A 26,930-nucleotide genomic window follows, 5' to 3' on the forward strand; every position below is an offset into this window, starting at 1 on the left:
GCCCTGCTAATCACCTCTAATACTTTTACTCATAGATCCTAAACAAGCATGCAAAGCAGATGTTTCTGACTGAAGTCTGACTGGATTAGCTGCATGCTTATTTCAGATGTGTGATTCAGACACTACTGAGGCATGAAAGATCAGCAGGGCTGCCAGGCAACTGGTATTGTTTAAAAGGAAGTAAATATGGCAGCCTCTATATCCTCAGATGTGTTTTTTAAACCTGTCTGTCAACAGCAGCTGAGGAAACTGCTTCCTGTTCAGGCTAGGCAGGCCACAGAGGTAAAAACAGGTCCTTTTCAAGCCCCTGTACACAATTTTATATTTGCCCAAAATAATATTTGTTGCATTAGTTTTAAGATCAATAAATATACAGCAAACAAACAACTTCTTTCCTTGTGATATCGTAGATTTGCTTTAATGATATGATATTATTACAACAACGAAAAAAAAAAGGTACAATAGGTGCAGAATCTGGGCGGTTGTTAAGTTGCATATTATGCTGAGTGCACATACAGTTTAGACAAGCTAGGACCATAGCCTTGCCATTAAACAATCCATCAATAAAATAAAATAAAAAAAAAAAAACCACAAAAAAGCCAAGCAGTCCAGCGACAGTGCACAAGGAAAAAAAAAACTCCTTCACGTAGTGCTGAGGCCACTGAATCCATCCACGTGGCTGTGGCAGTTACAGTTCTACAGAGACCTCAAGATTGCTGATATCAATTGCACTGCACTTTGGCTCCGTAACATACAGACCCTTACGCAATTGCTTGCATCAATAATTGTTTTGCTTTAATTTTTCCAGTAAGGCAGAAAGTGTATGATACAATATTGTGACATAAAAATCATCCGATAAGACATAACAGAAACTAAGAAATCGGATACAGATGCTGTTTACTCCGTGCATGAATTATATGAACGTCCATTAACTGCGTTGTAATTTAATGGATAGATAATGGTACAATACGAATACGGATTGCTCTATAAATGATGTGACCGCTGAATTATGTGGATGGTGCTTTCCATTCAGCTTCCTGAATACATAAACCACAACAAAAACATCTGTCGGAGCATGAAACATAAGCAAGGCAACCATGTTGAATAAAATAACAAGAATATGTAGTTGGACAATCCCTGCAATGGGACTAGCCATGTACCTATAGTAGCAATAGCCATCCCTCCAACAGTGAATGCATATGTACTCAGTATCAAATATCAGACCTGAAATATAAACATCATTTGCATTGCTGGTTACACAAACTTCAAAGACAAAACAGAATCCTTAAAATGAAATGGCTCAGACCTGCTACCCATGCATTTATGTTTTACGTTTTTATGTTTTTGTCTTATTACTGTAACATACCTGTTGTTACTTCAGAAATATGTTTTGTGAAAGGCAGCATGTAACTGTATTTTATTTTATTTTTTTTATAAATGTGGCTCTTGATCTTTTTTTTATCCTCTTGTTTTCTGATTTTTTTTTTATTTATTTTTTTTTAGTTTTTATTTTTGGTAGAAGCATTTACAAAGTTCTAAAAAGTACAAAAAGAAGTTGTTAATATTCAGTTTTTTTCCCTCCTCCCGATTTTTTTTTCATTCAGTCGGACTTTGATCTTTTAAGACCCTTCCTCATTTTGTAACATCAATAAATAATGTTCATTCTCTTATCTCTTGTTCATGTCCATCATATGGTAATGTAAGGTTTACTTTTGTTTTGTATTTTTTTACAGGTTTTTTTTGTCATTTTAATTTTTTTTTTACAAAATGTATCATGGCTCAACATTGCATGGAAATAATATTAATATCATATAAAAAAGATTACACATTAAAATACCTAATTTCATCCTCCCACTCCCTGTTGTGGAGGCCTCCCACCCCAACCCCTATTTTTTCTCCTTCATATGAAATATTGTACAGTTCAAGTAGTCTTCCCGTTTTTCTATTCTTTTTTTTTTTTCTTTATATGGTAACTAGTAATTATGCCGTTCCATTAACGGTTGCTGGGCGGCTTCCCGTTGCACTGCGCATGCGCAGCCTCATCCACTGCACATGTGCATTACGGCACTGGGAGGCACACATGGACCCAGGTGGACACAGACACCTGCAGTTTTATTATATAGGATGACAAGGCAGAATAAATAATAGCAACTAATAATGGGATAGAAACATATTGTTAGCTGCTTAAATTGTTGTGAGACTGATTTCTGTACAGTTAGATATTAATCTCCTGTAAATATGTCAAACATTGATTTGCTGAATAGACTGTGATAAGCTACTTATAGGGATAAGATCAGTTAAACGTTACCTGCAAAGATACTGTATAAACCTTAGAAGGAACCATTAAAAAAGCCACTTGTGTATGTATAGAAATATGAATGCAATAAATTAAAGGACAACTAAAGTGAGTATTATTATTATTATTTACTGCATTTAAATAGCGCCAACAAGTTACGCAGCACTGTACAACAAATAAGAATATGAAGGATGCCATCATTATTTCCTTTTAAACAATACCAGTTGCCTGGCTGTCCTGCTGGTCTGTTTGGCTGCAGTAGTGTCTGCATCCCACCAGAAACAAGCATGCAGCTAATCTTGTCAAATCTGACAACAATGTCAGAAACGCCTGATCTGCATGTGCTTGTTCAGTGTCTATAACTAAAAATATTAGAGGCACAGGATCAGCAGGACAGCCAGGCAACTGGTATTGCTTAAAGGGGAACTGAAGAGAGAGGTATATGGAGGCTGTCATGTTTATTTCCTTTTAGACAATACCAGTTGCCTGGCAGCCCTGCTGATCCTCTGCCTCTAATACTATTAGCCATAGCCCCTGAACAAGCATGCAGCAGATCAGGTGTTTCAGTGGTTCAGACTTATAAGTCTGATCTGACAAGACTAGCTGCATGCTTGTTTCTGGTTTTAATCAGATACTACTGCAGAGAAATAGACCAGCAGGGCTGCCAGGCAACTGGTATTGATTAAAAGGAAATAAACAGGACAGCCTCCATATACCTCTCTCTTCAGTTCCCCTTTAAGAGGAAACAAATATGGCAGCCTCCATAGCCCTCTCACCTTCAGTTGTCCTTTAAGTCTAATTGCTGATTTGTGTATGGAGGTGCTTCTCAACCCAAAATTTCACTAGAAGAGAATGCTGCAAATTGATGCACAGGAATAAAATGTTTTATACTGCTTCTGTTATGTCTGACCTGTTGTGACGTCATGGACCACCACAATGAAGGTAAACTCTCAACCACAAATAAATGATCAAGTAATATCCCAGAGTCCCACTGATGTGAATTCAATTCCACCTTAGTCTGGTGCGCTTTGCACAATTTCCTAACTGTGACCTGGCTGGTGCAAATTGCTGAATGAAAACCCTATATGTGAGTGGAAAGTGTATGAACTGCTGTTCCTGCCAGTCAAGGCCAGACAAGATATCTCAAGAATAACCGAGTTAGTGACTATATCTACCACCCTAACTAAACATCTGCAACTGACCCTTAGAGACCGACTTTCTTTTGGTAGATGTACAAGCCTACATTCACATCAAACACCCAATCAAGTTTAGAAGTCGGTCAACAGAACATCCACTCTCCTAGTGGTAGCCTTGAAGAGGAGTTATTTTGTGGTTTTACCCGCTCATCACTGGTATAACTTATTGAAAGTGCGAGATGGGGGGGGGGGGGGGGAATAGCAGGAATAACTGAAACAACTACAGTAGCAGGCACAGAGGCACTGCACTTGGCTACACAACTTCTGAGTTACTCCAATCTTTATTATTGCCTGAGGAAGCGGGCTAGAGACCCGGGAAACGCGTTGCATTTGTTCTGGAGTACAAATTAAATCTTGTTTAAACCATACATAGAGGATGTGTTTGGTTTTGGGGAGGTAAGTTCACCCTTGCCCCCCCAATTTTTATCTGTTTTTACCTATGATCAATTCTTACTCTGCTGGCGCCTCTGTTTCCATTGCAACTACAGTAGCAGGCTTGGGATGGTCAATGAGATGCAAATAATTCTGAATTGATGCTGATTTATGAAAATATATGCTGGACCAGTCCAATGATTGCATCATTTGATCAATTTGGGCTATTTTCAAGTTGCAAAAAATTGCATCAAAATGCTCATGCTAGATTTTCACCCAAAACAATCATGATCATCTCTGGGGATGAATAGTATCTGTAGGTCGTTTATAACATCCAGATCAATTGTCTGACAGCTAGTGGATTTAATTGGCTGACTTCCAAGCCAATGGAAATATGCAAGCTTTAATTTAAAAGTCATCATATTAGGGATGCATGATTGAACTGCTGACCTCAAACTCCTTCTCCCTATAGAGTGGAAACATTGCTGTGCTAGCACATGGCCCAGCTAGCCATTAGGTCAGGGAATTAGGGGAGTTTGGAGAGGCTGCAGGCTATTAGGCAGAGGACACTAATGATCTGCTGGGACTGCAAATTTGGGTTTGTGTACTGCAAAAATGGAGCATTTCTGCAATACAAATTCTATAATAGTGGTGTAGCAACCTAAAACGAGACTCTGGTCAACAATGCAATACACTCAAAAGAGAAAATTCTGTGAAACAAAGAGATAAAAATTAGAATAAAGTAGGGCTTTTAATGGAGAAAAATGTAATTCATAGAGCATTCTAGGGGATAAAAATAGACAAAAGATCTCATGATTTCAAACATCGAGGAAGAAAAATATTAAGGTTTCTAAAAACTACAGTATTTTCCATGTTTGAGAATGTGAAGTCTATACTTCTTTGGCAATTTACTACTTCCTGACATGTTCCATCAGTCGATCTAACACATATTTTCTAATGCTTATTTTGCTCTCAAATTTTCTAGTCTCCGGGTGTAGCCTTCTTGTAATTCTCCATGGCAATTTTTTTCATGATGTGTTGGACACAACCCCTCTCTCTTTATGGTACTGCAATTGGTTGCTTAGGCTGTTATGGACAGGGATTGGAAGGGAGTACAACTTCTCTTAGTCGAGACACGGACACCAGCTAAATGTCAGTGTTCTAACCCTGTTTCACGCTATCCACAGCTAATATTTTAGAGATGGGCTTTATTTTAGAGCTGGGCTTGGTCAACGTGTGGACCAAATAAATGGTGTTTGAACATGTATTATTTTAGAATTGGCAATGTCATAAACAAATATAATTATCCAGTGCAGGCAGGAGACCTGCGCATTTTGATGTTTGTACAACTATCCCTTCTTGAGCTTTTAGTGACAAATTGACAACTAAAACTCGGGGTTTCTATCAGTAGAAAAAAAAAAATGTATCAGTTTCATACTACCATGCATCAAAAGTTTCACACCTTTTATAGTGATTGTGATGTTAGCATGACTTTCTAGGTAGCATTCAAATTAGTCACTGCATATAGTGCTGATTGATGCACTGCTACATGGAAATACTATGATTAAACATTATAACTAAAATTATACACAAGTGCTCAATCATCTCTGCAGATAAACGTATTTTGATATTTTATAGAGTTTTCCAGAAAAAAAATAAAAAAAAATCCCCTTATGCAATATTCTAAATTCTGCAGTAATCTTTTAGTTCATCTATTAATTTGGGGAACCCAAAAAATTGTGATTTTTTTAAAGAAAAGAATTTTAGATATAGTGGCATCTCTATTGGCGAGCCATATTTGACCCTTATAAGAGCTAACTTAATATTTAGTATATTTTGGTATACCATTAATTGTTAGAACATACAAGCATTGAAGTGTACCTAACTTCAAGATTGCAAAGCTGCCACTTCTGATCATGAAAAAAAAAACACTGACTGATGTGCTGATCATCTGCTTCAAGTCTGGTCCAAAACAAGTATGCAGATCTGTTCTGCCTGTGTAAAGCCCATTTACATGAATGGTAGATATAGCCATGAGTTATTATTAGAAGTCAGACTAATTCCCCATTACCGATGAGTATAATTTAAAAAAATAAATGAAACTAGAATTAACCTTCTAAATTTCCAAACCCAAGAAGTGAAAGGCTGAGTCAATCAAAAGCAGCGGGTATGGATCAACAAGGTAACTGGTATTTAGTAAACCAGCAGCTAGAGGCTTTAATTGGCTAATGAAATCCATACCTGGATCGGTGAAAAGTTGCATGTTAGAAGACGTTTTGCTCATCCTTACAATCTATTAACATTGCATGCATATCTGAGTGCCAAGTGTGGCGCCAGTGTAGTTCAGGGCACCAAGCAGGAAACCTCATAGGGAAATTCTGCTTATTTGATTGGGTGGACTTCACCCTCTCAAATTTTTATGTTTCAGATAGATTGAAGTAAACTATACCCACACTATTTGGCCAATCACAAGAATGCTGTAAGAGAGTGCTGTGATTGGAGAACTCTTTCCTAAGGTTTTCCTGCTGCTACCCCTAAACTAGACTAGCGCCCAAAGTGTTGTATGTCAGCCATATTATGGTGCTTCAATGGAATTACCCCAGACATTAAATAGCGTGTGATGGAAAGTAACTTTCTCCTCAGTGTCTCAAGTAAATCTTTAAAATCTTCAAGTTGGAACTTTCAAGAAGATTGAAATATAGTGAAACCAAATCTTTCAAAAATATCTCAAATTGTTATTTGTTGCCTTTTCACAGAAATAAAACTGACTTTTAGGTTTATTGGTGTGTCAACGTGAATCTGTAGCATGCTGATATGATTGGTTCAGGTTGAATTCAAATTTGAGCCTTGAAATACAGAGAAGGCTGGTTTTTGCTTATTTTACGGTAAAATGTAAAATAAGCAGACCACTAACTTGCAAAAACAAAAAAAGGTTATCAGAATATTCAATGCTGCTTTTTATTGTCTAAAAATGTAAAACACATCTGAACTAAAATACATGTATGAGGTGGTGATACCTGGGTTTTCGCCAAACTTTATTAAGGGCACATGCTCAGTCCACTCATGCGCAATCTTTGTGGGCACTCCCCGATTGCTGCGTGCCAGAGTCTAGGTTGGGAACGTCCTTGGCATGCACGGTTACAAGTGTATCCGAATTGTGAATACCTGGAGTGCTCCTGACCATAACTGCTTTACACAACCGTTTGGGAGTGCGATCCAAGGGGGTGCATGAAGAGGACAAAGCATGCACCCTAGTAATATAATATCATAGTAATACAGTTAGTTTGGTTGAAAAAGGACATCCGCCTGTCAAATTCAACCAGAAGATCTAAGTGCGTTTAAGGGCATAAAGACAGAGGAGAGATCGGTTAAGCTAAGGGGTCTCTGAGATTGTGGGGGCCCTGAAGAACCCCAAGGTATGGCCAGCTCTTATATTTATTTGTTGTTCAGGTACCCTTTAAGTCCATATGGCTGGTAAAAACAGTTGAAGTGGCAGGTTATAAAATATTGATGCAATAGTCTAGATCTGATGATAAAACCAGATACCAACCTTAGAAAGACTGACAATAAGTACAAGGGAGCCATTAAAAATAATAAGGCCCCCAGTAAAACTGCTCCACCCCCTACATGGCCACACACCATCACCACCAGATTCAAGGTGACCTCTATGACCATTATCATTTTCCCCCTCCCTTTCTCATAACAGTGCAGCATCCATGGATGCTTCTACCCATAACAAGTGTAGCCAGAACACCACCGGCTCTGGAGGGGGCTCCCTAAATTGAATGGAAGGAAATTTACTTCGCTTCTGCCTCAACTCTGGGCCTGCCTGTGGTTGCGTATGCTACTCCCCCAGTAGTTACACTTCTGATTAAGAGAATGTTAAGCCCTGATTTATCCAAACTGTACTGTTACTCTGCTTCTTCCAGGACTATTGAGAGTCATGGCTTAAACAGGTTGTTGATGGGTGTGGCTAAAATGCATGAAATTCCCTTTTCCCCTAGACACAGCAAGTAAGTGACTGTGCAGAAACATTTTATTTATGTATGAATAACTGTAGATGGCTTTATTTGAAGGAATTGCCCTCTTTAGAATTCAGAGGAGGGAAAAAAAAACAAGGTATACTTTTCCTAAAACGAAAAGTATAAATATTCTTCAAGTTCAATATGTTCTCATCTATTCCATTCATACTGTGGATTCATTCAGAGAAAGTCTCCTAGGATTCATTTGATGGTATAAAACATTCTCAGGACTCCCAGAAATCCTAGGCTACTTTCCCCGTCTCAGTCCAGCTCTTCCCCTGTATGTGGCATTAGCACCAAAGGACATCATATTTACATTATCATATCCCCTTCATTTCAGCGCTATACAAAAAGAAAGTCCCATAAAAAATAGTGCTTGAGTTTTTCCTTTTTGCAAAAAGAAAAGTAATATAATATATTATACATATATAAAAATCATTGTAATCTGTGGCATATGTGCAAAGCAGACAGACCTCCCAACTAACAAAATAAGGGCTCTGCCTACTCCCCTCTCTCGTCGTTCTCAATGATTAAAAGGTGCAAATACATTTGGAATTCTAGTACTCGCCCCACCTTTGACACCAAAAAGATGGCCATGAATTGCAAATATAAGGCTTCAGGCCCCAATGGCACAAAGGAAAGCGAGAGAAAAACAAACCCTAACATAAAACCTTACATGCCCTTTGAAGTTTTTTTTTTCCAGCTAGGCATAAAAAAGGTGCAATATATTTTTGGACATTGACATTTAAATGCTACAGGAAAACAAATAAGACATTAAGTAGGGTTAAGGTGTTAAACCATATAAGACACAAAGGCAAAAGAGATCCTCTGGTCTATCCCCTATCCATCCTGAATGTAATCAGTTGGATGGAATATTTACAATACTTCCATTGGTAAAACACGTTTGTTTTTCCTTAATGGCACGGATAGGGCCCAATGTGCCAGCAGTGATGCTGATCTGTGCACGGCACACAGGCAAATACAGTCATGTCCCTTGCATACTTTTCTTGTACACACATCTGATGTTGAGGTTAAAAACCCACGGTAAAACAAAAAGAAACTCAGAAAAGGACATAAAATCCACAGAAATATTTCCCACCAAAAGATAGAGTTGTTCCAGCTTTGGTGTCTCAGTTTTGCTCATTTTTACTCTTTTATGAGGTGTCACATTGAGCATTTCGGGCTTCAGCTCTGTTGCTAGGCTTTTTTTTCCTCCAGAGATGACTGAAGAAAATCAAATGGAACACAGAAACAGAACTTGAAGAGAGTGGAATCCCGCTTGGTAATGATTCCCAACTCAGTTATGGGTGGACTCTGAATCATGCTGAACAGAGCGAGGTCTCATCACCGGTAAGGTCATTAGTGGTCGATGTGTGAACACCTCCTGGGATTCTTCTACTTGCTCTACCCACCATCGATACTGGCGTGCACGAACGATGGAAGGGACCCCTCTTCGTAGGCGATGAGTGGGCTTTCTTTGCCAGATGTCATATTTGGTGTACTTTGTGTGAGAATGTTTATGGTACACATCCTACAAGAAGAAGAAGCAAAGAGCACAATCAAAAACTGAAAACAGGTAAGGTTAATGGGATGTTTTCCATCATTTTTTATTTTAACAAGTTGTTAATCTGGAAGCAAGACAGTACTGAATAGGGATGTTCAATGCGATGCAAATTATTATTAGCTGTATTTATAAAGCGCCAAAATACTCTTTGGTGACCAAACTTCACATAGCAAATTCCTGGCTACAGCCTGACCTGAGGTTTAGTCAAGTCAAAGAAAATGAATGACGCCATGCAATACTAACACCATAATGCTCAGATGGTGAACCACTCGGATCATTTCCAAAAGGTATGACCACCATGGCTGGATAAGGAATGCTCTAGGGGAATTGCAGGCTTAGCCATACAGCATCACACATTGGGACTTAAGAGAGTGAATAGTTATCAGCTCCAGCCTCGAAGAAGTGTATTCGATCATGGCTTATGAGCACACTGAAATAAGGTATATACTTGTACCTCAATGTACACTTTTACTATTGATTTTATTATTTGTTACAGGTCATCTTGTTGAGGTCCTTTTTTATAGTATAGAATTTTCTTCACAGGCTTTATTGCATTTATTGTTTTTTATTGGGTTGTATTTACTTGCAAACATGTGTAATATTTTACCAGCTATTGTACGCTACGTACATTCCAGCTGATATTGTTAAGCATACATTTGATACCTATTATGTATAAACATGCTGATATTTCTTTAATCAAAGCCTTTGATATCCAAAGGGCCAACATACTACACAGCACTTTATAATAAATAGGGGGAAATAATTCGTTGTTGATGCAAAGATTTATGATAATTTCATGGAAATCTATGCAGCTTGAAACTGGACCAATCGAATGCCACTGCAGCAGCCTACTGTGTAAAGGAGGCCTAAGTTAGACCAATAGTGTCAAGCACCCAGCTTTATAAAACATCTGATGGCTGCAGTTTAACCTGTGTTCATTCACTGCTTGTTTCCCCTCTAGATAAAGGGTCTATCCAGGAACTAACATTTTAAAGCTGACAAGCAAACTAAGTGTATGAATATGCTTTCTTCAAAGCGCCATTAATGCAAATTGCCTGCAGCTAATTTTCTGATGAACTACAACATTGCAAGGTTGACGTAGCAAAAAGTTGGCCGATGTCCCAGTGCCCTCATATTCTTTGTCGTTTCTTTGAGTACGAAAAGCTTAATACAAACTCAGCAGATCGCTAAAGATGATTTAGGTTAGCAGAACTAATTGGTAGGACAGGTTACCACTCACCTTATTCAGAGATGGCAGTGCAGTGGCGGGTGCGGTGGAAAGGTCTCTCTCATTCTTGACAGGCTTCGCACAGTAGGTTTCCAGTAAATCTAGGTCACAACTCCGGAAACAACATTCCTCCACAATCCCTCTGCTAGGTCTTCGACTGGTGCGTCCTGAAGACTTTTCTGGAAAAATAAAAAGTTTTGTTAGTTTGTTTTAAAGGGAGCTCTTCCTCTTCACAAAACAAACAAAAAAAACCATTCTGGGTGGTTGTAGGAGCATATCCTAGGAGACTTTCACACCTGATCAATAAAATGCTTTATAAACCAACAGCAAGTAACAAAATACTCAGAATAATCTTGACAGTACTTTTTTAGAAGATGAAAAAGTATCTCCTAAGAGAAAAAAAGAAATTGAACAGGGGCCCCTGTCTCCAAATCCTGTGATGAAAAGCAAACCTGTGAAAACTATACTATAAGTAAGGGCTCTTTCATACGGGTAGATGAAGTCGTAAATCTCTGTGTGTCAGCTGCTCTCCTGCACCAACCAGGTGCTTGTTAGAGCTCAGTACCGGTGGTAGACAGAAACCACCACCCTCCCCCTCCCCCATGGAGTCACATCTGAGCATGGCCACAGCCGTGCTCAGACCTGACATATTGCGGTTTTCTGCTGCCAGGCAACGTGGGGTTAAAAATGCCTCCATTTGGCTGCATTTTAACTGAAGCCAAATGACACCCGTCCGCCTTCTTTCATCTTTTATATGTCCCGTTAATAAGTCCTGACTAGTACTAGTCAACTCAGGACTTTTGAACCCTTTGATCAGGAAGTAATGGTTCTCAGGTTCTCACGCATGCGCAATAGCCTCACCCCCCACCCCCCCTCATAGTCATGAGCAAGTGTTAGGCAGAAGGAGAGCCGCCGGGAGAATGGACAGTGCCGTCAGCACGACTATGGGAAGGCTACTGCACATGCACGAGGGTCATTACTTCCAGTTCAAAGATCCTGACCAGTACTAGTCGGGCCTACTAACAGGACTTATAACAGACAAAAGGAGGTGGATGAGGGGAACGGAGGACACAACTAAAGGATGCCATTAGTACCGAAAGTATGTACTTCATTACACATCTTTTTTTTGGTCTCCGGTGTCCTTTACGGGTGACTCACTTGGCAACTACTTACAGATACTTGAAAACACTTGCATTAGATGTGACCATTGTCAATTATAATGTCACTTTTCAAAAACACCAGAAACTGTAGTCACTGGGCAACTAGAGGAAGCAACTAAAGATGGTCAACGCTTGCTGCTAATACAAATGACAAGCTGCCTTCCTCTAGTGATTGTATATAATGCCCTGACAGTCACAGCAACAAAGCCACCCTTCTGACATCGACGTCAAAGAAACATGGAAATGTTAATTCAAAAAATACATTTGCATTCAGATCTTTAGAACAACCTTTTGAAACTAGTGGGGAGCCTGGTAACCTATACCATCCATCCCTATTTCACAAGCATAAATCCGAACAGATCAACTCCCACTGTGAGTCAACTAAAGGCGTTGGAAGTTTGCCAGCGGTGAAATAACAGAAAGCAGAACTATTTACCCTGACTCCCCTATCACTGTCCTCCAGCAGGAAATACAAGCATGTGCAATAAATGGATGTGCATAGCGCTTTAAGTGTAGGTGTGATGAGCGTATACTCCTGGGGACACCTTGCCTTCCACTCACAGGCTGAAGATTTCAGATAAATATTCATGTCCCTCAGCTCAAATACCAGCAGAGTAAGCCATGTAAACAACAGGCTTGGATTTCACTCTTGGATGGGGGGTGGCACATCAAGCCCACTCAGCTCTTTTCCATCACTTCTCTTGGACAATGTTAACCCCTTTTACATAAACCAGAGATGGAATACGATGTATTCAGGAAGGACTGGTGTGGATTTGGTTGTTTTTTTTTCTCCTTTTGTAACTTAGATATAACTGAGCTATAACCATTTAGATCTGTTTTCATACAAAAAGAGATTCATTATATGGAGTTAATGTACCAAGGTTGGAAGAATACATGAAAATATAAGAGCAACTCCGCAAACTAGACTGCTATAAGGTAGGAAAAGCTAGCCACCCTCACACATGGGTCATATCAGATCATAGCGTGGATCAGGGGCATAGCAATAGGGGCGGGCAGAGGTAGCAACCATTGCTGCATTAGCTCTCCTGTTGCTGCATTAGCTCTTTATTGGTGCTGTAGTAGTGGTGATCACCTCTATGTCTGCTTTGACTAGTGTTAATCATTAATAAACTTTATTTTCTGCTTACAAATCTCTAAAGGCTCATACACATGTACAACATAATGCACGACCAACTGCACAACAGGACCAACCACACATTGTGTTGTTTACATGATAAGTACATACACACACGCCAACCAACTAAACAACCAAGTCACTTAAATACTATGTGCGCAAGATAAATAACAAACAAACTGCACAACATGTCCATTCAAAAAAAACAAAGTTGTTCAAACGGCTTGTACACACGTGGCCAATCTGCATGATGGTTGTGCATGTTGATCCGCTGGTTGGATTTGGCAAACCACTTGTTATCAGTTGGTCATCTTGTTATTTGCCAGCCGTACACAATTGCCCAACTGTCTTCAAACAGAGCAAGTTTAGATGCTAGCTGGGCAGATTGTTTGGACGTGTGTACGAGCCTTTCCACAGTGGTTGTCCTTGGAAAACTGGTGTTGGGGGTCTGTATTATGTGATTCTTATACTGCACAGATAGTGCTGGGGAAAGGGGGTACATAGTCTGAACAGAGGCCCATTACTTTTGTTATTTAATAAACCCAGGCTGTCCAGAATTTATTACAGATATGTTCCTGCTGTAGGTGTATGCGCAAGATGGCAGCAGCTCAAACTAAACTTGTTTTCCCCTTGCAGCTGCTTAAACCAGACTTGGAAGGGTTATAACAATTTCAGAGTAATAATGAAGTTGTGCAGCTAGCAGCTTTTCTTACCCCTTTCAGCTATCTACTGGCTAAAAGGATGTGCTGGTCCCATGACATCCTTCTAGCCACTGCACCAATTCAGAGGCTGGAGAATGCCATTATAACTACAGATCAACTAACCTGGTGCTCAAATTACCACTGCTAAACTCCAAGCCGGAGTTCCACTATAGTATAGTAGAACTCTGGTTTTCACCATCGTCGCTAATTATCCCGTGCCCAATTTACCGCCACACTGCTGCCATAGCTGCAACTGGTACAGCAGCCTATTTTTTTCAGCCGATTTTTAAGTTCAGAGCCATTTTAAAATGAGCTCTTCTTTCCTAAACAGTTAGCGGTGCTAAGGTTGTGGCCTGTGTCCTAGCAGTTTGGGTTATAGTGTATGATGTGGCCGATGACCAAACGGGTAAAATTGCTTTGTTGCAAAATTAGGTTTGAGCTCGCAGTCTATTTTTACTTCTAGATTTGTTTTAGTTGCAGTGACTAAATCGGAGTTTAAGATTTTCACATTGCTAATTATGCATATGTATTTGAAATCCTACTTCTCTGTAATTACAAACCTCCAAAACAACAGCTAGGAAAGTGTATAATTAACCAGTAAAAGCATTGTTTAGTACTGTCTGTTAGCAGTGCTCTAAGCAGTCTGGTTTCTGAAACATCTTGTTTTAGGTTATTTGTCTGCATACTTTGACTTAAAAAAAAAGTTACGCTTTCATATGAAAAAAAACAAAAACGCCAAAGCCATTTTGAAATTTAAAGCCTGACTACACACCTTATAGGCATGTCTGGGTTGAAGGGGAAAAGTTGTGGCAGCACAGAGCAAGGCTGGAAAAAAGGGCGCTGCATGCACCTTGGAAAGAGGGGTGCCGCCAAAAGCACCCATTATAAAAGCCGCGATTAGCGGCATTGGGCTGAAATTTGGGTGGCCAGAGTTACCCAATAAAATAGCAGACAGTTAGGATTCCCACTATGTCAATTGTGTCTTTACATAGCGGGTGCGGAGCCACAATTTGCATAGCGGGAAGCCACGGCACCAGCTATTTCTGCCCAGTGCCGCTAATCGCAACTTTGCAGCACGGGGACATGGATTTAATGTTTAGGTGTCTTGGCAGGGGAGTGGTGGTCAAGGTTTAGGCACAACTGGGAGGGGGCGTTAAGGGTTAGTCGCCATGGGGGGAGGGGTGTTAAGGGTTACGTATTAGTATATGGAGTTTTAAGGGTTAGGCATCAGTAGAGGGAAGCTTCTGTGTGAGAGTAGCCTTAGGTTAGGTCATAGTAAAATATTGGTAAGGTTAAAGTGAACTAAACAGAGGCAGCTGATCAAAGCCGTCTTGGCCCAAAATCTAACATGGGTAAAGGTGTCCCATGTGCATAAGGCCAACCCCCACCGTGCTCAACCATCAGCTCAACAGCTGATCCATCATTTACCTACTGGCCTCCCCATAGCTGCATTTAATGTTGTCAGGCTGTAGCTGAAAAATGGGAATGTAAGGAACCCATTACTCTAGTCAGGGGAGGGGGTACCTTGATACACACCCATCATCTACAATCTTCTAAAAGACAATACAACAACACCAGCATCTCCTGCCCTATTGCTACTGATCTGTCCTCCCCCTTTATAAATCGGCACATGGATTTTTGGCTAAGCTAAGAATTGATGTTTACGTGTCATTCCCCTGGCAGGGGGCTCCGAGGCAAGTCATATCTGCAGCCAGCCTTTCATCTTAGTGTAAAATCATCATCAAATAGCAATCAGGAAACAAAGAAAAACTCCTGTTAGCAATAAAAATTTCACTGACTGTAAAACATTAAAACACAAAATGGGAGACTGTCTGAAGCTGTTTTTGGCAACTCTGATGGCACAGGCTTTACTTGCTGAGCTCAAAATGAAAAAGAAAAACATTGCTGTGGAAAGATTTTGCCTCCACAAACAAAAACAATAACTCCCAGTGATTACGACTGGCTTATCTACAAAGCAGTCTGAGACACAAGACTCTGAATTATAGACGATCTTTCAGCAACTCATTTTCTCCTAATCTTAGATTGGCACACAATTAGATATCATAGGGAACGAAAAAAGTATTTAAAATCTTGCAAAAGGCCTGTTTATACTGTGTTACCACTATGACCAGATTTTTGCAAAAGTGCCACTAAACACACCTTTAAACTCTTAACACAGCTCTGAATATATTGTGTGATAGTTAAGAAAGCAAATGTAAGATTTTAGTCTAAAAATAAGGCATTGGCAGCTAACAGTCTTGTTTTAATTAGGTGGTCTTGAAGCAGCCCAGATAAAAGGTTTAACTGCAGGCTCTTTGGGCAGGGTTTGTACAACCTGGTTTAGCATCATCAAGCTGTTTAGATGACAAGGGGGTGTGGCACAGAGAGTTGTCTGAGCCGTAGTCTAAATTAGTAAACAGCTGGGGAATGGCTTCGGCCCAGAAACTTTCAAATGACCCTGTAGTGGATCCATGCACTTGAATCCAGTGTTAAGTCCCAAAACATAAGTGTTTAGTAATAAAGAACACATGCTGCAGTGCAAGTCACAGCCAAACTTGTTGTCCCCAACCCCCCCCCCCCCCCCCCCCCACATGATAATTTCTCTATCCTCCCTTCTGTTGACTCTAGGTGGAAAAAAGACAGCACGAGGGAGAGAATGAAGAATGATCCAGCAGAATTCCGCAAGGAGGCTTGTGTGGTCTACAGCCTAGGTTCTCAATGTGTGGTACACGTACCCCTGGGGGTACTTCTGATAATTCCAGGGGGTATAAATTTAAAGTTTTAGAAAATGATAAATCTTATTTAAACCACACCAAATTAGTATTTTAGCTAATTAAAAGCAATTGTAAATGTTTGGAAATTGTGTAGAACCAATTAAAATGTACTACGATTAAATATACATTTATCAAGGGGTACTTGTGATAATGTTGACTATACTAGGGGGTACTTGGTGAGTACAGGGTTTTAAAAGGGGAACATACCAATAAAATGTTGAGAAACACTGGTCTACAATTCTTTCATATGGCTAAATAAGATAGAAATAAAAATGTATTTGGGAAAAGGGTATGTTCACGCATCGGGCATTGCTATGCACTGCGTTGCCAGATGTGAACACAATGCCCATACAACTGTAAAACGTGTGCAGCATATTACAATCAGAATATATACAAAGTAACTTGCATGATACATTGCATTGTGCCAGAGTTGTAGCACAGGTGTTACACAACACTTATAAATTGAACATAGCCTAAGAAACAACATCTGTGCTTTTATTAAACGCTTCTGTGTTAGGATACAACAGTCATCACCTACACAGGACTACCAGTTTTCATATTAAAGTCACAAAGCTCAGTCGAGGTCCCAGAGACAGTAAGTAAAGGGCAATCTGTCTATATGGGACATAGGCAATGAAAAAACTCCAAGAACTTCTAACCCGTTTCCATACCATTTAATATTTAAATAAAAAATATAAGAATTGGGCTTTAAAGTAAAGATCTGCCTTCCTGAATTCAGCTCCAGAGACCAGGGCCCCTGTGGCCTTTCCATAAACCCAGGCTGCTTTGTCAGCCCTAAAGACAAATGTATTAATGCAGTGGAAATGTGTATTTCATTTGGAAGTGTTCACCCCAGGACATATGCCAACTATTAGCTTAAATGAATAATGGGTAAAACTGATTGCTTTAGAATAAACACAATTATCTGTATTTGTCAACATATCTTGTGGAGACCTGTCTGTATTCCTCCCTGGCAACCAATCCTATGTAAGCTTTCATTTCAGAGCAGGTTTGAGATGATTAGTTCCTGGTAACCGGATGTTTATTTCCTGTTTGGGCTGACTGTGACCAGCCAATCAGAAAGGTACAAGCTGATCATGTGCTTCTCCATGAATTCTCCCTGCAGTATAAATACCACATTGAGAATTTAACAGCTCTACTCATTGCTTTGGGGCAATACAGACAGTTCTTTTTTGCCATCAGTAAAGAAGTATATAGACCCTGAAACATTAAACTTCTTCCAAGAGTTATCTTTTTTCTTATATCCATAAGCTAACTTGTTTCAGTACATAGCAAACCAAAAAAACATCAAAAATAAATTGTGCCTTTTTAATTCCGCAATCACAACAAAGTGTCAAACATAATTTGTCACTCTATAAAGTGGTCACTTTGAAAAGTGGAGATCATTTAAAGGGAAGATTTTTCTCATAAATGTAACGGATAAGCATAATAATTCTATTATTTTTACAGAAATAGGCCCCCATTTGTGTAGCCTGATGGTCCGCATCAGCGCGGAGGCCTGGGCGACAGTATGTCCCATTAACCAGCAAGGCATGATCGGCCTGTTGGACCATATGAGATTTCCTGCGTTTTCTCTCTCCCTCTCTCACGACATGTGTGCGGTAGATATGCTGGCGATTTCCTTTCAGCATCCTTCTCCTTGTCCCTCTCTTACCTCAAACACCCACCCTCCTCTTTTACCAAATCAATCAAACCAAGTTAAAGGGGAATTTGACGTAAACAATCCCTCTCCCCCCCCCACCATCTACTCTCCCGAAGGAATGCAGGAAGCAACAAAGAGGGTCTTTGTGGGACCAAGCTCGCTGAAGCTCTGTCCCCACATTCTGCCTCCTGCCTGGGTCTTCCTTTACTCCCCTGCCAACTTTACCGAGAGGACACACAGGGCAGGAATGTGCACAGTCAGCACAAGCTGCACAGAACAAACTCTTATCAGCTGTTCACTAAGAAGAGCACTCTCATCTCTCTTCAGGTTGTCTACAATAGGCAGCTGTCGAGCTTTAAAGAACCAGACAGGCCACACTTCAGCCTGTGATGTCGGTCAAAACAACTGAAATTAAATTGTGATCGTTAGCATGTGAGTAGGAAATAACCATCCAAAGGTTTTCAGTTCTCCAGCTTGTGGGATACATTTTTACTAAGGAACGATTTAAAGATTGTTTGCAATAAATAACATGAAAATGTGCACTAGATTTCTGAACTGATCATATTACCGACCTGATCGTTCTGCTGAATTATGGGATTCCATAGTGTGTGGCCAGCATTGCTTGCCTGGTGGTAGCTAAAACTGTGATACTTTGGGCCTGGTTTACCAAGGCATCACTAGAGGTCTTCAAACCCCACCCAGTGGGGATATTATCATAGGTGATCCTGCAAACCCAGCCTGGATTGACAATCGTGCCTGCTTGTACTAAGTTTAGAATCAGCAGTGTAGCTACAGGGCAGTGGAAACTTGTCCAAATTTCTCACTGCCCCTTCCCCATCATGTATAATATATTTATATATTTACATTACTCAAAAGCCTGCTTTTAGTTACAGATCACTAATATTTGACAGGCAGGTCCAAGGTGAAGAAAGGCCTTAGATGCCCCTTTGAGTTGAAGAGTCTATGCAGAGTTGGAGCCTCTGAATCCTCTTTTGCTAAGCCAATGGTTAGGATTTACCATCATCATCTTGGTCATTACAGACGAGCGTGTAATCAGCTGTATGCACCCTCCTCAGCAAGTGTGTATTTTTCCATAGCTCCTCCCAGCTATCCCATTTTTTTGGAAGAACAAAGTTCTTCTGTCCTTTCTTCCTTCTCTGTTCATCTTTTAGGACTGCTGATTCAAATCTGTGTCAATATGTTTTTCTCTGCTAAAAATGTCCTAATGTGACTCTGATCTTTTTTCCCACCCTCAAAATTGATGTGTGGATTTTTTTTAAATAAAGACATTTTCAGTTCAGGCCCCTGCACAAGACTGCAGTTACACAAGTGCTAATGTACTAACCTTTCAGAATCCCCCCTAAGGGACCTGAACAAGGACTGCAGTATTTTACCATTACTAAGAACGTAAGAAAAATCAGTTCAGATTTTTTGGATCATTTCTGTTATCCTTGTTGAAGATGGTTGATTGATTTGCTGACACAGAACATGTATGAAATGTTCTGAATCCACACTGACTTGGCTGCAGATCCATGACCCAGGAAATCTATGAAGCAAATGGGAGGACAGATACTACAAGCCTCTCCTCAATTTACCAATCCAATATTAGATACCACCAGCAGCCTGCAAGGTCATATCAGAGCAGTTCGGGTAACTTACTGTTTAGTCATTTCAGCCCCATGCATGCACCCATTCCAGGATGACAATGGGTGTCTGGTGAGGGTTGCAAGCTCTTGCCACCTGACAGACACCTGTTGGAAAACCTAGGCCAGGTTTATGGGACCATTTATGTTCCCTACCGGTCAGCATCCCCAATAAACGCAGTAAATCAAGACCAGAGTTTTCACTTAATGCTTGTCCTTATGAATTTCAGTGTTGCAACCCGTGAGCAACATTTGTTAAGATAATCTCAGAAGTGAAAAGCATGATCAGTTACTGGATGAGAAATAATCTCCTAGGACAGGGGTGTCCAAACTTTTTAGGCCAAGGGCCAAATCGTTGTTCTTGAGAGTGCTAGGGGGCCGAACTAGAAAAATTAAACCTTTAGGTACACTATGCCTGTGACATTTTGTAAAGTAAAACATTTCCATGGGAAATAATCCATAGTTAGCACAGTGGCAGCTGCTAATCAGTGGCTGTTACTGTTGCTGGCATAGTGGTGGCTTCTAATTAGTGGCTGCTACTGCTACAGTGGTGATTGATAACCTACAGGCGAACAAAGGGGGAGGCAGAGCAGCGACATAAGGTGGCCCATGTATGCGGGCCACATGGAATTAACAACTGTAGAGAGCTTTGGGGGCCCCCAGAAAAGGCTCAGCGTGTGCACTTGTCCCTTGGGCCGGACTATGAACATGCCTGTCCTAGGAGAAAAGTCAGAAGAAAAAGTTAACTGCATATGGGCCAGTAGGTCTAGGCCCATCTCATCTAGGTCCCACTCCCTGACCTGGACAGTCACAGGAGATCCGAAGTCTGTCTAATTAATCATGGTGTCAGTTTTAACAAATATATTATAGATAGTTTTCTATCTCTGACATGTCCCTTTTCCATCCGTTATCCTGAAACACCATGCAAAATGTGACTTTGCGTTCAGCTACCCGTACTGACATATTCAAACCATAAGCTTACATAGCATCTGTTGACATGTATATTTCTCCCCCCAACCCCCCTTTCCTCAATGCATGCTAGCATATGTCTTGATGACTTTGTTTGGTGCCCAACGGGAAACTTTACGTATGTTTGCATTTGTTCAGCTGGAAACTTGCAAATCTTTGCTAGTTTGTTTATATGTATAACAATGCATACAGCAATCCAAAGCAGCCCAGAGCCTGATGATTAATGAGAATTGTAAAATTCATGGAAGGGTACTTACTGTAGGTTGACTTACCGAAGTAGAAACCTCTGCCCCCGCAGACAAATTGCAATGTGTCGACCAGCTCTCCGCCGCACAGGGTCTCGCCCAGAATGAACACTTTTGATGACTCTGCTGTATATGCTATGAAGGTGTACAGAAGCAGCAGGGCGTGCCGGGGGACGGGCATTCCTGGGAGCTGTAGAGAGAGAAGTTTCAAGCGTTAGTGTAAAATAAACTTACAAATAGCATAAAAATACATTGTAAACGGTCCCAATTAGGACTTTTCTAGGCTAAACTGTAATGTAATCCATCATAAATATGTTATAATAATGTACCCACTGTAAGGATATATCCATTTAACAATATAAAAAGGAACCATCACTCTTGGTCTTGAAATGGAACACATTTCACCATCACTATCTGCAGCGCTACCTACCAGTGAAAAGTGACATTTCAGCCGTACTTATGTCATACGCTAATATTGTACGTGTGCTAAAATTTTGAAGTTATGGATTATCTGTCAAACATACATAAGCAAGAATGGTTGCTTGGACTTGGTGTGGACCCAGCAATAGCAAGCGTAATAAGAGGTTAGAGTTAGTGAAAGGTGAGATCTGAAGGGAGAAGGGTTAAAGTGGACCCAAATTAAAAATACAAGATTTCAGATATAAAATCTATTTTCTAAATTATAATAATAAATAGCAGCCTTTTTTCAGCTGCATGATGACAAATATAAAATATTTTACATTTATTGGAGGAACCCCTCCCTTCCTTTCATATTGCCGGGACAAAATCCGGCAAACTGGTGAAGTAGGTGGTGTCCGGCAATGGAGGAATTGAAAATGGCTGCCCCCAGTATAACCCTCGTTATGAAAAGAGAAGGGTGAAAAGCATGCACTGAAATGCTCATAGGCTTGAAGGAGTGTTTATTTATCTTTGTATGTGTCAGAGTGGTGCAACGAAATATTCTTAATTTAAAAAAATGTTTGGTTTGGGTCCGCTTTAAGGTTAGGAAAAGCAGAAAGGAATGGGGTATTAGAACTAGGGAAAGGGCATGGAGCTTAAGTTCCAGTTATGGGAAATTGCAAGGCCAAATTTAGGCAGTTGTAGATTAGGGGCAGCTTTCCCAATTTAAGAGAATATCCTGTGCAGGCATCAAAACCACACATATCCCAATCTGACAGCAGGCTCCTGCAGATATATTCTTCCAACTAAAATGATATCTCGCTGCCCCCCTAAAGCATACCTAGAAAACAGGCTTACATCACTGTGTAAACACTTCAATTCAATAAGCTTCCAGTCATAATGTCCTTATCTTATCTGAAATAGGAAGCTTTATGTTATTTGCATGTTGAGATAAGCTTATTATTGTAGCTAAAAAATAAAAAAAAAACTTCTTACAGCCCTGCTGGCACTGCACGATTTTTACAGATAGGCAAAGGCACCCAGATCAGGTAAAAAGAAAAAAAATGGGGGAAATATAGGGACCTATTTTAGAAAAAAGAGTATTTACATATATTGCATGTATAGGGGAGGGGCAACTATATTGCTAAATATGTGATGGGGTCTAGAAACGGCACGTCTTAAAGGTGCCCCCTTTTTCTTATTTCGAAAAATCGGAAGGTATGATGCATGGAGGACTGTGCTTAGAGACAGGGGCCCCATTAAAATTGAGCTATGGGGCCCCTAGTTTGTGGTAGAGAAAGCACTGGAAAGCAATATGTTAACTGGGCAAAGTGAAGGCCAGAGTCATATGAATGTGGCCACAAGCAAAACACAGTCCTTGAATGGGAATGGTTATACAGGCTCTCAATATTGCTAGCAGCAGCGGGGCAGACAATCATCGCCATGCTTGTTTAGCATCACCGTTTAAGGTCCTCCACACTGTATAACGATGTACACTTATAGCTCAAGACATGCCTATTATTCAGAATGATTGCTATCCTCTTACATGGAAAACATTTACCTGGAATTCTACCATTTACATAAAACTAAATCAACGCTTCCTACAAAGTGACTTAACTGGAAACAATGCGGTTCATCCCCCTCATTTGTTTATTTCACACAACGGAAATGTACTTAAGCCAATGTCATTTTTATCCTGACAATTTGCTAATTGTTTTAGGAAGATACAGATAGTCATAATTCACCCGCATTGATAACAATGGAGAGACAGGAAGCTGCATGGAGTGCAATGCGCCGTATGGAAATTGTCCAGTTATTTATTACAAGGCCTTCCAAAGGTTCCTATACCGCATCACTGCTCAGAGGGATAAATATAGCTCACAATTCCAACCTGCCATGATTTCTATTAATACCTAAGACAATGCAAAATGTTCCAAGTGCTCGGGCAAACATTTACATTATAGTCATACCATGAATCTCTGTAGTCAAATCTTATGCTTATGAGTCATTAACCGCTCATGTTCAGCCTTCTTATGGACTATAGGACCTACTAAAGTACCGATAAAACTCGCTTCACCACACACCTCAATAAGAAACGTCAGTCTATCAATAACACGCCAATGTTTCTTTAGTAGAGAAAATTTCACAGAAATTTGCTGGAAAGTGCCCTCTGCAGCTGTTCCTGTTGGCATGTGGTCTGGATGGCCAGTGAGAAAGCAGAAGAGACTCCCGCCCCCATAGTAAATAAAGCCTGCAATTAGTTGTCAGGTGTAGCCAAACTTTAGTCTCCGGAAGGGAGAAACTTTTATTTGTAGAAAGGGCAATCTCATCTGCTACTGACTTGAATAAATGTATCCACCTCATAGGTGGCAAAGCTATTTCAGTGAAAAGATGTGATGAAGCTTGACAGGTGTCTTTCATTTATCTTGACAATACAAAAGCTTAGCACTAGGGTTGTACAACGGACAAGGGGACATGATCTGCGTATGGAGGAAAAACGTTTTTGCCATCTTTTTAGAAAGGGGTCCTTCACTGTGAGAGTGGTTAAAATCTGGAATAGCTTACCCCCGGAATTAGTTATAACAAACTCTATATCTGCATTTAAAGAGGGCATAGATGCTTTTCTTGCATTGAAGGAAATCCATGGATATAATTACTATGTAATTCCCAGGAGAGTTGATCCAGGGATTTAACTGACAGTAATCTGGAGTCGGAAATTAATTTTTTACCTTTTAAGGCTAATTGCACCAAGCCTTGTAAGGTGTTTTGACTTCCCCTGGATCAACTGGAATATGTGCAGGTTCATAACAGTGTTTTATTTTTTTTCTGGTTGAACTTGATGGACAGATGTCTTTTTTTCAACCAAACTATGTAACTACGATAAATGGCATAGAAGAATCATTTAGGAGAAAGATGCCAAGTTGTATTTAGGATTGGGCTCCTATGTACGCTATAAAGACAGCTGTCCATTGCAGAAATAAAATATTTTGGCATTGCTGGATAGGTAATAATATCCACACTCACTGGGATGCCCCTTAAACATCTTATCCAAAAATCTCAACGGTATCTCAGTGGCATGTGGATAACAGATTCTGATGTGTTTTGCATTGTTAGTTGCCCACACGTCTTTAAATAACTGAGATTTTCCAGTAAAGTACTTGAGAATCGCGTATTTGACGGGGGCGTTGGTGCTTGGCTGTCTATAGCCAAGCATCTACTATTGGATGCAGAGACTCAACTGGGCATAGGCATATAGCTATTCTATAACCAATTATCTGTACTCATCAGCTGGCAACCAACTTAGAATAGAAGGTTTCATAAGATCAGAAGGTTTACAAAGAAAGGCAAGTGTCAGGTAGGGCAAGTCATTCATTTAGAAGGGTGAATTAGAGGACAAGGTAAGTGGAGGTTAGGTTGTTTTTAAGAAGGGAAAGTGGGAAAATATCCCAATCGGGATCACCCAAGTCTAAAGTTTTTCTTGAAAGGTTATTATGCTGTTGCATATCTTTTAGAGCAGAGAGGAAGTTCTGAGTTCAGGTCTGCTATAAAGCTGTGCAGTGCTGAAGAAAGAAAGAAACGTGCATAGTTGTAAACCTTAAACTCCTCCCTCCAAAAACAATATTTCATTGAAAATATACAATAGTAAAGCAAAGATATAAATCCTTTAATAGAAAAGTAGATGGATTGGCGTTTCTGGAAGCTGTGGTAGTAAACAGACATTTTCCAAGGGGCCACATCTGCTCGCATGTATTTTTGTACTGTGGATCGTGCACCTTTAAGCACTTAGAAGCATTACCAAGTTCTGAGCAGAAGTGAGTGACTGCAGGTTTAAATAAACAGGATCGGGTCTCAGTAGGATAGGAGGCCTGAAATTACTTCCTTAAATCAATATCTCCGACGCAGAATAAAATCTATGGAGAATTTCGCAATAATATACGTGACCCGGTGAAAAATGTAAATAAACTCATTTAAAATATTGCTTAAACTGAGTAAATGACCACTGGGTCTCTTCTGAAGTACGTGTTTGCAAATGGCATAGCTAAACACTGCAGTCCGCTCCAATAACACCAAACATACATTTCACAAATGTGAATGCATTGAAAAACAATGAAGAAGCCCACCCACATAATACAGCAGCATGCAGACTGTACTGATCTTTTCTGTTTTCTGCTGCTGCAAATAAGTAATAGGTCTAAAGATATCATCAACCTTCATGTTAATGGGATTCCACTGGCCATAATATGGCCATAATAACAATACCACCCATCACACACACACACACACGGATTGAAAAAAAAAAGTGGAATGTGGCTGTTCCTTTTGCCTGTTTACATTTTCTTGCCACTTTGTGGGATTGAACGTCAAAACACATTACACTGAGTGACCTGCTGTGAGGTGTCTTAATCAGCTGTATTTGCTTACTACATTCCTATAACTGTCACATTTTAAAGGTGCCTGTCAATTATAAACAAAGATTGTTTTGTATGGGCTGGAATTACCAATGATAGCAACTAGTTGCTTCTGACTGACTCACTGCTGCAGCTAGTGGCTTAGTAACTGGCCACTAGTAACTGGTTGCTGGAAGTACAGTACTGTAGTTGCAAGAAGCTCAGCCACCTGTGCGACAAAGCCCTTCAGGTTTTAACTGCCATTTATGAAAAAAGAAGAGTTCAGTCAGTTAGCCGTACTGAGCTCTGGCAGTACAATAGACAACCTTATAGCTTTCTCCTCACAGGAGATAAACATTGAAAAAATACAGTTAAATAACAGGACAATCACAATTTAAAACTGTCAAAATGTCAGTACAGTGTGGAGATTCAGGTAATAGTCTGAAATGTATATTTCTGTTATTCCTTCTGGTTAGGGTCTGTTTCCACTGCTGCGGAAATTGGGCCTAATCTGCAGAGTTTCCTAGCAAGCAAATCGCCTGGGGAAACTCTGCCATAGGGGATAATGCTGCCGCCGCCCGAATTGCTTGCCTTAGCAATTCGGCCAACATTGCAGCATTTTTCCGTACGGGCAGCAGCGAATCCTATAGCCTTGCACGGGATTCGTCTGTGTACCCGCAGACCAGGAAGTGCTGCCGCGCGTCTCCAAACTGTGCGCGGCGGCTAGCGGAAACCACAGATATCAGAAAACTGCCATTTAACCCTTTAGCAGCCATGATCGAGTTATCTTGTGTATGGGGGCTGCTACAGCCGGCTATATCGGGCTAAGAGTAGAGCCAGTCCTGCTCCCAGATCAGGTAAATTCTGTCTGCCTTCTGTGCCACTCTGCATTAGGCTGCGGGAGGCACACTGGCAGGCTAGGAAGGCACAAAAGAATGTGGCACCGCAGTGCATTCCGATCATAACTATTGGATTGGAAGGCCAATTGTAAAATTGTATACTTAATGCCAATCTTTATGTGCTATTCGTTTGAGCCTAGACTGAAAACAGGATGTAAGGAACTGGGAGTAATATTTTAATTAATTAGCACCTAAGTGTACAAAGTGCAGTTATACAAAATGCCCTCTCAGGAATACTCATCTCCATAGACTGCTCCCACCTCATACACACCCACA

At 40.3% G+C, this 26,930-nt stretch overlaps 1 protein-coding gene across 2 annotated transcripts in view; it reads right to left on the reverse strand.

Moving 5' to 3' along the window:
- Positions 1-388: 388 nt before the first annotated feature.
- The window catches only part of IGF2 (insulin like growth factor 2), a 53,574-nt gene continuing 27,032 nt past the window's right edge, over positions 389-26,930 (reverse strand). Inside the window, exons 2-4 of one of the 2 annotated variants that reach the window (XM_068261294.1) lie at positions 20,996-21,158; positions 10,691-10,857; positions 389-9,417 (exon numbers count right to left, since the gene is read on the reverse strand). In XM_068261294.1, coding sequence (XP_068117395.1) covers positions 9,184-9,417; positions 10,691-10,857; positions 20,996-21,158 — 564 coding nt within the window. In that variant the 3' untranslated portion in view covers positions 389-9,183. Of the gene's footprint in view, positions 9,418-10,690; positions 10,858-20,980; positions 21,159-26,930 lie in introns of both variants that reach the window. The other variant, XM_068261293.1, reaches the window with a different exon arrangement.

The sequence above is a fragment of the Hyperolius riggenbachi genome, chromosome 11 (assembly GCF_040937935.1).
Source record: "Hyperolius riggenbachi isolate aHypRig1 chromosome 11, aHypRig1.pri, whole genome shotgun sequence".
NCBI classification, from domain to species: domain Eukaryota; kingdom Metazoa; phylum Chordata; class Amphibia; order Anura; family Hyperoliidae; genus Hyperolius; species Hyperolius riggenbachi.